This window comes from Macrobrachium rosenbergii, chromosome 52 (genome assembly GCF_040412425.1).
Source record: "Macrobrachium rosenbergii isolate ZJJX-2024 chromosome 52, ASM4041242v1, whole genome shotgun sequence".
Lineage (NCBI taxonomy): Eukaryota > Metazoa > Arthropoda > Malacostraca > Decapoda > Palaemonidae > Macrobrachium > Macrobrachium rosenbergii.
In genome coordinates this window covers 17,765,004-17,778,059 of record NC_089792.1, presented here as the reverse complement: position 1 = coordinate 17,778,059, position 13,056 = coordinate 17,765,004, and the positions used below count along the sequence as shown (strand labels likewise).

At 35.6% G+C, this 13,056-nt stretch overlaps 1 protein-coding gene across 1 annotated transcript in view; it reads left to right on the top strand.

Annotated features, from left to right (window-relative positions):
• LOC136833864 ((E3-independent) E2 ubiquitin-conjugating enzyme UBE2O-like) overlaps positions 1-13,056 on the top strand; it is a 108,843-nt gene that overhangs the window by 57,633 nt on the left and 38,154 nt on the right. The window contains exons 6-7 of the mRNA XM_067096166.1: positions 1,716-1,748; positions 1,867-2,034. Coding sequence (XP_066952267.1) covers positions 1,716-1,748; positions 1,867-2,034 — 201 coding nt within the window. The remainder of the gene's footprint in view (positions 1-1,715; positions 1,749-1,866; positions 2,035-13,056) is intronic.

Genomic DNA, 13,056 nt, shown 5'->3' with positions numbered 1-13,056 from the left:
GACTTAATGTCCATTTCTTTGTCATTGTTTGAGTTGATGTTTGACCTCGTGTTTGTCAAGGTTTGACTTTATTTTAGTGCTATCACATGTGCTATTTTGGGCATTCCTTTTCACCAGTCGCTGCAGGCTATAAAAATATGATAAAGATTGTGTCTCAAGAATGATGTGTTTGTTTGATTTGTATATTTCGCTTTATTAATGATTATGTTCATTTCCAAGGAGAAGAGAGATGTTGTGTTCTTAGAATGTGAGAGTCATTACTTTAGGTGGCTGTGTGAAGTAGTACGTTTGGGAGGCGTTTGTTTAGGTGACTGTGTGAAGTAGTAAGTTTGGGAGGCATTTGTTTAGAGGAAGAACTGCCAATATTCAGGTAACTGGCGATGTGTAAAAACTGACCAGAACTTCATTTGTACTTCCCGTACAGTCAAGTAACATTAAATGTTAAACAGATATGCAAGCTTATCAGTGATTCCTCATTAGGCTAAGAAGATTTAATGAGTTTTCCAGTTCTTTAAGTAATTCTGTTGTTATGAGGATAAGGCAACATTTAAAACATAAAACTTAAGCAATCTGCAGAGCCAGCTTGAAATGGGCCATATATTAGAAAACATTGTTAAAGGCTGTAGATTCAGTTTATTTAAAATGCCTTGCTCTACCACAATTCACTACATATGAATGGCAGTCAGCTGTACCCTTAATACACCACCAAGGTTCTGCTGGTACTGTCAAGCCAATATTTGATTGTTCCACAAAATGTCAGACTCATGTTTGGCAAGTATCAGATCTCTTCAGATGTACTTTCTGGCCATTTACTAACATAGCATTGCAGATTAAACACACACACTAGCATTGCAGATTAAAAAATCTCTCTCTCTCTCTCTCTCTCTCTCTCTCTCTGCAAGTGTTTATCATGGTTATCTCTCTCTCTCTCTCTCTCTCTCTGCAAGTGTTTATCATGGTTATGGCCAATTTAAGTGTACAGTATTGGATGGTAGTAAGTAGAGAGGAAGTTCTCAGACACCTTTAAAAGCATTTTTAATACTGCAATTCAGTACATTTTCAAAAACAAAGTACTGTAGTGTTTACATACTTCAACTCACTGTAAGTTCATCATATTACAAATCAATCTCATGTGTATTTTTTCAGGAAAAGACACTCTCAGGCCCATTTTTTGCATGTTTAGTTTCATTGTAAAGGTGAAGGTCTATTCCAATCAAATTTTTCACTCGACTCCATTTCCTCATACATACTTCCGTCTATATTGGAGTTTACCCTCTGTTTGCCCTTTAATACATCACTGTTTGGAAAGCAAACATGGGATGGTTGTAAGTTATGTAAACTCCTGTAATGGTATTTTATAGTAATAGTACAGACTAGTTTTGACTAGAAAATTTGTTGTATTGTAGATCACATCTTGGTACCAATTGAAATGCAAGTTAAGAACTTGGTTTAGTGTAGACATGTTGCCTTGTGTTTACTTGGGGTTAAATTTGTGTAGTGTGCAAAATCTTGTCTTGATGTAAATTCTGTTACTGTGATGGATATTTGAGAGTAAAGTAATGTGCTTATTCAGTAATGTGAACTTTTGTATTTATATTTGAATATGAAACTCTTCTTGTTAAAGAAATTGTAATTTGACAGACCACCAATCAAGATTAGTTTGACTAATGAATAACACAGGTTAATAAAAATGTATCTCACTTTTTCTTTTGCAGATGCTGCTCAAACGGATGCAAAGAAAGTTGAAGGTAATTTTCTTTTAATATTTTAACTTTGTGAAACAGTTTTGGATTCTGATATTGTAATCTGTTGTAGGACAAGGAAAGTCGAGTTTAATTTTGTCCTCTCTTGTAATTTATTTGGCAGTAGCAGATACCTCAACATCTAATGGCATTCTGGGTGCTGTTGGTGGCATTGTTGATGAAGATACAAAGGGTGAAGAAACCCCAGATAGTGATGGTTTTATTGACTTGGACACCGATGACTGCTCTGACACAGCCTCCATTAGTAGTGGTGCTTCAACTGGGTCCATAGGTGAGTTCATATCTAAATGTTCTGTCATGCCAAGAATCTCTTATCAGGACAGTATACTTAACCTATTTTGATTCTGGCTGTTGCATGTTTTTCGCTTTTTTGTGCTCATGTAAATTTGTGTACATATTCCTCTTAGTATTTGAGTTGACAGAGTTTTGTGTCTTTTTGCTGGATAGTATTTTTTGGTAATTTTGTCTCCCATTAATCTTTTTACTTTAGTCAGGAAAAGGGTTTAAACAATAATTGTGTTTGTTAGTGCACTGAGTAAATTAACTGCTATACATTGTTTATGAAAAAGTTTCTCTTAATATATATATAAAAAAGGAATGCATTTTTCCTTAATTTTCTGTAACACCCTGAAAGATACCATTCGTATTATATGCTTTGTGTGGTTGGAGTGTTGCAAATTGATACAGTTTCTATGTTTTATTTTCTCTCCTTGTCATCAGCCATATTTTTCATTATTTTAACCAGACCATTTGAGCTTCAAATAAATCTCTCATTTTCTGTTTGTGTGTGCGTGTGTGTGTGTGTGTGTGTGTGTAGTAGCAAACTAGTTTAGCACCAAGTTTTTTATGTAGGCCAGGTTTGAAGGGAAAAAAGAGAAAGGAAATGATAAGGGGAAAGCAGAATCGAAGCAACCCATGAAGGAAGAGATAGAACCTACCTCTTAAAAGTTAAAGCATATTACAATCAAAGAAAGCAACAGCTGAAAGAGAGACTATTTGAAAAAAATAAATGACTAATTCATATGGACCTGGGGCCTTTGTGTTCCTTTGATTTGGCCAGGATGTAGAGAGAATATTGAGTCCATCATCCTGATCATCAAAAGATGTCCTTTTACGGAGTTAGATATGAAAGGAGTTCCTTGCACTCTCTACCTTCTTGTGCATTTCTTTTCATTTTTCTTGTGGTTCAGGTCATCATCCATGGCCTTTGTGGTTTTCTGGCCCTTCCTGCCAGTCTTTATTCTGCTGCTTTCGTGTCTACTACTCATATGTTCTACTGTTTCAGTCCCCTTCTCATCACAAGTTCAAATTGTAGCAAAGCTTCCTCGTTTCTGATATGATTTTCCCAACACACTCCAGTCACGAATCTTAGCATTTTTTAATTACTTCTTTTCAAAACCCCTTTCATTTTCTTCATCAATAGCCATTGCCCATGCTGCATTGGGTAATACAAGCATGATAATATAAGCACTATAGTTGATTATTCAGTTATTTTATATCTTTGCCTAAAAGATATTTTGATATATGTCAGGTGAATTATACTTTTTATTTTGTGTACTAATACATGAGATCTGTAATATCTGACATCGTTAAGCTGTTCTGGTTAGATGCAGTTGTGATATTAGTTATTGTATCCCCAGTGATGTTATGCAACAGTGCCAGACGTTATTAGACAACTCTTTAACAACTTCCAGTTGATGTAATAGAGATGTTTTATAAATACAAGGAAAAAATCAGACATATATAATTTTTTTAACAGTTTTTTTCATGCAAACTCATCATTTATGATTAGGCCTTTTCATGTCCATGAAATTGTCCCAGATGCTTCAATTCCTCTTGAAAAGAAAGGAAATGGGAGTTAGCTGGTAATACTGTGCATGCATGGCAAGTTCCATTGTCATGTAGCTATGAGTGTCATTGCAAAACCTGTAGAAAGATTGTCTTCAGCTTTAAGTTTGCCTGAGAAGTTTGGTCTGAAGGTTTACAGGGAGGCATAATAACTCTCCTTAGGACTGATAAAAGTCAGGTGCAAAAGGAAGTCGGCAATCTGTGGAATTATTGACACTGATTGAATCAATACCTGTTTCACTACACTAACTACAGATTGAGTTCCACATTGTCTCACAGAGGTTGTGGGTAGGATTTCTGCATGGCGTTGAGATAGCTGCCTCCGCCCTTACCAAAAAGCCCCCCTGCCCCTGAGGGAGGTGAAGGTTATTCTTTACCTGTGAGGGTTCAGCATTTCCATATTTTTGTGGAATCTGTAACATGGGAGCTTCCTGGGTAGATCTGTCAAAAGCTGCAGAAGGCTCTTTTGCCTTGGCCAAAGAGGAGCCACTTGGGTCATTGACAGTTATGTGGCGTCCAAAATCAAGATCTTGGATAGGTCCTTCAAGGGATGTTCCACAAGGGTCCTCATACATCTGGATGGAGCAACCATTCTAGGTGTGTGTCCAGCCAGTTACTTGACTGAATGAAAGCTAAGTTGTAACCCTTGTTATCTCCTGCACGTAGTATTTTGTACCAGAAAACTAATTCCTGTTTCTGAAGGGCATGCAGAATCTTTGTTTTCAGTTTTGACATTATGAGCCAATTTTGCTATCACTTTGTGGGATCTTCCATGTTCTAATTTCATTTGTTTTTTCATTTCTTGAATCCTCTTCCTCAGAGATTTTTTTTCTGGAAGCACTGGTTAAGTTATCTTCCTTACCCCTTTTCTCTCTCTCTGTCTCTCTCTCTCATGTGGGAACTCTCTCTCTCTCTCTCATGTGGGAGTGAAGTTTGCTGCTGTTGTGTATATTTTTTTTTTAATAATTCTTGAGTAACTGTGTTCTATCAGTCAAAATCAAAACAGAGACAGTGTTTTATAGATAAGCAACTACAGAAGAAATATCATTAAGAAAGGAAGAAGTTGTGTCATGCAGTTGATTTTGAGAAGGCATTTGATAGATAGAGTACTAAGTCCAGCATGTCAGTGAGAATGACAAAAGTTAGAGTATTGGAAAGCCTCATTAAGCAGATATTAGTACTTTATCAAACAGGATCTAGAGCTAAAACAATTGCAAATATACGAGAAGAATTTGATATAAATATTGGTGCCTATCAAAGAGGAGCTCATAGTTATTGTTTATCATAAAACTGGAGGAAGCTATGGAAAGGCACAGAAAATGAGGCCCTTTGGAACTGCTATGAGCAAATAGGCTGTTGTTAAAAATGAACTCTGGAGTTGTTATAGGATTGCTTATAATGTGGAAGATTACATTGTAGGAGAAGTTTGAATATTGATTGTATGCTAAACCAAGTTTATGATGACTGGAAGTATAACAAAGGGAAATGTCTCATTTGGAAAACTTGCCATATTGTTACTGATAAGAGGTAAAGAAAAATCCATATGGGAAATGACTGTTTGGATGTTGAGGGAGAGGTGAAAAGATGACTGCCATACTTTCCTGTGTATTCAGAAGAGGAGCAGCAGCAGCTTGGATGAAATGGAAAAAGATAGCTGGATTACTGGTAAAGGGTACCAGGTTAAAAAAATTTGATGATGTTTGTGAAGGCTTTTTTTCATGCAATGGAGGGTTGGGTTATAGAGAGAAACTTGAGATTTTCAATTGTCACCATGAAATGCAGAGTTGTGGTTGGGGTGCATTTGTGTGATCACATCTCTAATTGGGAAATTGCTGAGAGTTGTTTCAGCAGGCTTGAAATCAGTCTTTCTAAGATATCAAAGATTGAGATGGTTGGGGCATGTGGCAAGATAGGAATAGTTAGTCAGAAAGTAACAGGATAAAAACTATTAATTCCTAGAAATTCATGAAGAAAGGGCAAAGACAAATACCTAGATCAGTTAGGTTTTATCCAGTTTGGAAAAGAGAGAAGAGACCAAAGAGAACACATTACACATTTAACTTTGTGAAAGGAATAGTTGACAAAAAACAAAGGGTAATGGTAATGATGTTTGGAAATCACACTTATAATCAAGAAGACCTAATCACAAATGACAACTGTCATTGAATTTTAACTTTATTTTAGTATTCATGGAAGTCTTTATAGTATTTAGTGTTGGCTTGGCATAGTAAATTTGTTGTTGTTGACACTTTTCTGTAACCTTATCCTTGAACTTTCACTTCCATGCAAATGCTTTTATACTGACCTTGTTTAGAACTAGTACAATACATTTAATTTGTAAGTGTAACTTGGAATGTGCCACCTTGAGCATTTTCTTTAGAATTTTCCAATATTTATTTGAGTAGTTGGGGTTATTGTTGCATTCGACCCAAGACTTTCTGATGAAGCACTTATTGAACTGATTCTTAAATTTGTGTTATATTATCAGAATCCCATTAATTATATGTTGCCTTATTTCTCTGGATTGGGAATTCCCAGTCCATCATCATCTCATATGTTCAAGGTTGAGAGGCTTCTACTGCACATCCCCAGACCTGTATATGATGTTCACTTCTCTCCTCGCTTCTGTGAAACTTGAGAGTCAACATCATAGCTCTTACCAGAGTGCCTTTGTAGAAGTTATCCATTTTATTGTCATAATTTTCATAAGTCATGTCATTGCTGTGATTCTCTTTTATTGGTATTAACTTCTTTGTGTTTGAGTTTGTTTATTACATTATATGCCCATGGTTGGTGTGTGTTTTTAGGAGTTGTCAATGGTAGCTTTCTCTTATAGTTTGATTACTTAATTTTTCCATGGCTAGTGTGTAGTTAGGAGGTGTCACTCTTAGCTTTTCTCTAATAGGGTTACTGCAAGTATTCACTTAATTTTACTTTAACATACTGGTATGGTTGTAGCTGAAGGCTATGGGAACTTGCCTTGGGCAGGCGAAATCTGATTCTAATAATGGATTAAGTTAAAACCATATACAAAAAGGAGTTCAGCTGAGGGCCTTCTTCAAAGGGGTGAAAGTTATTAGGTAAACACTTAGGTTTCACTTAATTCATTGTATTTACATTAGAAAAACACACATCAGGAGAATGGAAGCATAAATAAAGACAGGGGGACAAAGTCCTATTGTATAATAAGATTTACAAACAAATGGTTAATTCTCTGAAGAAACTCAAAAGGGACCCGCTTCAAAGGGGGCATCGCAGGGGAGAAGAACAGTGGTTATGCCACTATGCACACAAGATGATAACAGGTCCACAGCAGGCTAACTCATATTTGCAATCGAGAGCACACATAATTACTTAGCTGCAGTAAGGCGCTTTGATCAAGGAATCGAGGAATTGCCCAGAAGGTGCCTAAAAAAGGACTCGAATACGATAACTGTAATTTTACACAATTGTTTCACGTTGTTCACTGATTCATAAATTAACATAACTTAAAATAAAAGCAATACAGGTCTCACTGTAGGGATATCGCGCTATGAAAGGAAACGAAAAAATAGGAAAAGATTTAAAGGGATGTGACCGACATAAGGACCTTGGCTCTGGTACATTACCTTCTTTGGGAGACAGATTCCACGTCTTCGGGGGACACCAGCAAAGGGAGGGTAGTGTGAAAGGACTCACTACAAAAGTTACTTAAGGCTCTGGACAGCCACATGGGACAGCAAAAGTGTCATAGTTAAGTTCCAGTGTCTTCTAAGCTAGCACGTGATGCCCTTAAATATTGCCGGGAGATACGATCTCGCTCCTCGTAGGTGGCGCTGGCTGTCAGCGTGACCACGTTTCTATGAGGGTCTTGTATGTGGTGTGTGGGGCATCTTGGTCCAGGTGTTCAAGATGGCGCCAGTCACATGGAGTTGCTTTCTCTTTTGACTGAGGCGGGATTAGCATCTCCGACAGAAGAGCACCTGAAATCAAGGTCTTTGGGCAGCCATTTGGGCAAAGAGAAGGGATTAAGGGCTCACTGAGCAGGGTAGTGGTGAGAGGAGTCAGTAGGTGCAAATTTTTGCCCACAGGTAACTTTACTGTTGAAATTAAAACAATAGACATTGTTTCAATAGAAAGTAAAACGTTCTTATATTGTATCTTACCCTACTATCTGGAGGGTGAGATGGCATGTGCCAGGTTTACCTCATTACAATACTTTTTGTTTATTGTTATTTTTTATTGTTTTTTGTTTTCATTTGGCTCTTTAGTTTTCACTCTCCATTTGGCTGGGTAACTTAATTATGTATGGCCAGTGTTATTGTAACATTTGCTTTTGCATAGTTTCCAACTTGATCTGCTTGATGTTCATTATGGGGTACAGTCTGACCTCTTTTATCCTGCAACCTTGGGACCAAACCACTGCCAGATCACAGAAAATCCCAGATGAGAGAGAGAGAGAGAGAGAGAGAGAGAGAGAGAGAGAGAGAGAGAGAGAGAGAGAGAGAGAGAGAGAGAGAGAGAGAGAGAGAGAGAGAGAGAGAGAGAGAGAGAGAGAGAGAGAGAGAGAGAGAGAGAGAGAGAGAGAGAGAGAGAGAGAGAGAGAGAACAGTTGTATTGATAATAATGATGGATATAAATTTATTTTATTTTTATTTATGGAAATCAGCAAATTTTTAACAAGTCAACAATTGTAATACAGTTCTTAATAAATGTGTGTTAAGTTGTGGCAGCTAACATTGGCAAACAGCCATTGCTCGATTTGGTTGTTTATGTCAGTACTTGCTGTTGTTTATTGCACACAGTAGTAAGTGGTTCTTAATTATAAGAAATAGTAATGCATTTCTTAGACAAGCCACAAGTAGGATAATGGGATGTATTCACATTTAACCAAATGGACTTTTGCTTCTAGGCCTATTTATTAGCCAAAAGCTAACTTAGATATAGTAGCACACCACGAAATGGAAATATCGATTTGAGGGTTTTCATTTATGGATTGAGCCTATGCTAATTTCATTCATTTTTATTTATTCTTTTACTCAAATATTTTCCATGTTTATTGTACAGTAAGGTAAATTTTGATATTTGTTACTGTTTATTAATTTACATTGCTTTCAACTCAAAACATTGGGGCATGCATTCAATTAAAAAAATAATTATGCTAAAGCTTTTACTGTCCTGCAGTTTACATTGGTAATAAAGTTTTTATCTTACTTTACGGGTACTGTTTGTTTATATAAATATATGCTTTATAGCAAAAAGAAAACGGAATGGTACTATGAGAGAAAACAGCTATACTTGCATGTACAGTACAGGGGTAACTTGATTAGATGTCACACTTCTGTAAGACATTTTTTTAATTTGTATTTTATAAATATTTTGCTGTGTTTACATTAATATTTTAAAATTAGTAGATCATGGTTATAATCATTTCAGGGGTGTATATACTTAAGAGTAAGAGTTGTAGGAGGGTAATGTAAGATGACTTTGGGTGCTTTGGGATGATGGTATGGGGTGTATTTTTGTTTGAAATGATATTAAATTGTTTTAGTATGATGATTTTAAGTATATTTTTGTTTGAACAATTAAATTAGGCAGTGAACTGTTAACATAGGCAGTCATAAGCATTTTACAGTAGTGTAAGGGGTACAGGTTTTAAATATAATGTACCTGTTTTATAGCAAAAACACGCATTCACGTAGATATACAATGATATACTATCTGGGTTTCTTTTATAGTGGTGTAGGGTCGGACGCTATAACCCCTTATCACGTTGGGCTACTGTAATATGCATTATCAGTGGTATCTACCAGAACTGAGACAGACAGAGAATGAAATCATGTTTTGGAACAAAATTTGAAGGATCACATGATACACGAGTATGTATGCAAAAATACGGTTCCTTTTGATGCTGTATATTTTTGAGTTTCACAGAATGTTGGAAATAAATTGTGCTTGTGTACTGTATGTATGGAGTGAGCTTCAGGTCCAAAATCTAAAAAATTCAAAATCTGCAACACCGTTGACCACATCGAACAAATGGCAGCTGTTTGAGAAAAAAATGTAGATTAACTTTTAAAAGTTATGTTCTTTTTACAGAGTGCCCTGTTACTGGTGGGTCTCTGATTTTTTTTGTGAATTTAGGAATTTGCAATTTTGTGTCTTTGTCTTATCAGTAATTTATTTTTTAGTGAGTGCTGGCCATTGAGTGTTATGTGTACTCTGTAGTGTTGTGTAGTTATCCTTTTTGTTTGCCCTTTTATTTCTTGCCATGTTCCATTGTACTTGTCAAGGTCTCCCAGGGCAAGCTTATAGCTTGTATATTTTTTTTACGTGATTGGGACCCTTGGTTTTTGTGTCTTGTCTTGTTGGGGTAAACAGTGTTCACTTCAATGACATGATACATGTACTGTAATTGTTCTGTGAATCAATGGTTTGTCTTTGCCCAGAAAAGATCATATAAGTCCTGTATGCCAGTCTTCTATTAATGTCTCTTTGGACTCTTCTGCTCCAGTTCTATCTGTCAGGTAATGAGTTTCTATAGACAGTGCCTCAGCTCCAGCCATGTTTCCTCCTTAGCAAAGCCTGACAGCCAATTTTCTACAGAAAAAAAATTCTTCCTTTCATTTTGTCATCTCTAGCCACAGAAGATTTCCATGCTCGAAACACCACCTGATTTCTTATCATGTGCACTGACAGCTCATTGCCCTATCTCTTCCAAATAGTTGAATTTGATATTTGCTGTTAAATATCTATTGTTTCCGGTGATGAGGAAGTCCTCATGAGAATGTGTGGCATGAAAAAGGGTACAGTGACTGCAATGCACCATTGGTAAGATACAGTGTGAGTCTGATGTTTAGAAGGCATTTGCAAGAGGAAGGTTATGCTATCCAAGCATATACATTACTGTATTCATAATTGAGTCTGTGTTAGTTGGCAGCAATTTTCTTGATTCAAAGTATGTTGTATGTAGGACCTTAAATTGAATTTCCAGCAACTGCAGAGGGCAGTGGAAGGTTGAAAATATTAAAATTAGTACAGGATTACAGAATCTTTGATCATATGGGAAAGTGCTGCTTTTTGATTAAAAGAAATGAAAACTTTTAGGCAAAAAGAACCCCACCTGGATCATCTCTGTTTCAGCTGTTTAATTTGTTTAGGGTTTTAATTGTTGCTAAAGTAGAAAGCAATTCCTTCCAAGGCCTCAAAATAATCGTGTCCTGAGCATTGGTAAGGATGAAGGGTTTTAATGTACTGTCTCGCATTTCAGTTATTTTGGTTGAGATAAAAAGCTTTTGTTAAGCTAGTATATGTTTATTTTGTTTATTGATTATTGATCAAACATTACTTTGAAAGGAGAATTTTTTAATTTGGTTGAAATATTCTTGTTTCAAAGATCTAGATTCATTTCTTGTGAATATTTTATTGGTATATTATTAAAATATTAATAATATTTCATCTTGAAATGCTTGTATGTTCTGAAAATGTGCTGGATGTTTTTATCAAGGGAGATTATGCCAGTAGATCATGGTGTATTAGATAGAAAAATTTGTCATTTGCATTTACTTATGTCATGTCATTTTAAGTTTTCATGACTTACAGTGAAATCCAAATATGAATGAATGACTTCAGTAATTATAAGTTTGAATGAAGCATAAAAACTGAAAGGAACTCAGTAATTATTCATCTTTCTCTAGTAAAGTTTTCAAAATAGTCAACATGTGAATGAATGGGTTGCTGTAATCAGCAGTGTTTGTTGGATAAAGGATTATACTTGAGTTAAGAAATGGAAAGCAGTTGCTGACCTTTAAAACCAGGTCATTTTATTTTGTGCTACTTATAAGTATTCCTCTATCACTAAAGCAGTGATAAGTTGTTCCGTAAATGTCAAACCATTGCAAGGGTGGATGCTAGCTTATGGCAGTGAATTGTCATCATTAGTATTTTGTTGAAATCTTGTCTGAATAATTTTTATGAAGCCATTCACATGATGGTTAATTGTTTTCTTCACTCATTTCTTTTGCATTTGGAGACTATAAGACCATGTCTCTTGTTTTGCACTAGTGACCAACAGTTAAGTTAGTGATTGTGTTGGTTTATTTTCCACTAGAAATTGCATAAAAATGTAGTCAAAAGTTAACTGTAACAAATGATCAGCTTTAAAGAAGCTCAAGGGTTGGAGTTTTTATTGTACTTAATACATGCACAAAACCTCAAAAAATGGACTGAGAGGTACAATATTTAGTGGTTGTTATTCAGTTGGCAAAATCTTCATCTTTTTATTTTGCTAGTGTTTATAGTCTCTAGTGAGTTACTAATGAAAGCTGTGTAAATTGTGATTGCATTTATGTCCTTTTAATATCATCAGCAGCATGAAAAAAGAAGCGTAAGTAGATTGTTTTTAAGCTGTGAAATCTTGTAAACCTAACAGAAAATCTCTTATCTACATTTTCCATCAGTTAATCCAGGCCTGAATAATGTACTTAGTCTTTATATGAAGATAAAAAATATCAATATACATTCACTCTATGTTTGATTTCTTTAAAACTTGAAATATTTAAAGACACATTGAGAAACTCTTTTAAGTTATCCTGATCAAACTGAGTGTGATTTACTCAGTATAGCTTTCTCTAGGGTTTGTATTCATATCATTATTTCTCTTTTGTGTTGACTTATGGCTGTCTAGCAAACAACGCACTGCTAAACTCTTCACACATACTTCTATCAAACACAGGTTTGCCAAGTTTATGGATAGACATTTTGATATTGAGGTTTTTAAAGCTTTCTTTATCCTGAAATGTGTATATTTGTTGTTTAGTTCCAGTAAACTGAAAACCACTGCTTGTTCTCTTTTCCAATATTTTGTGCACAATTTTGGGATAATTAACCTTTGTGTTCTAGATAATGCATGTGTGTTAATATGAATATAGGAACTATTGTTTTACAATACCCATTTCACTGGTCTAGGCATTTTGACCAAGCTCTGAATTACAAACTTTTTGCTAGTGATAGTTGATTACTCAAGCGCAGCAGCTTCCTCTTGCTGTGTCTCATCAAGTTTTTGCTTGGTTGGGAACCAAGTGTGTGCATTGCTTTTCTTTGGCAACCAATACCTTTTGCCCGCCCTTCAAGTATTGTTTCTCTGCTTGGTATATCGTCATTCTTATCTGAAGTTAATGCTGATATTTAGTTTTTCGTACATTGCTTCATGTATGGAAGAGTACTGTATCGAGTTTCTCGACTGTTTTTACCTAAAGCTTAGTAGCATGTTGCACAATGGATTTTCTTCATTATTAAATATCCTGACAGGTCTGTTCTCCTTTTTCGCTGTGTAAGTATAATGTGCAGTAGTCCCACATTATATACAAACTCAGCTTGCAGAATTTAGTTATATGAAACCAAGTAGATGGTCAGTACCACTATCAGTATCTGTATTAGAAACATTAATTTTTATACTATAGGTACT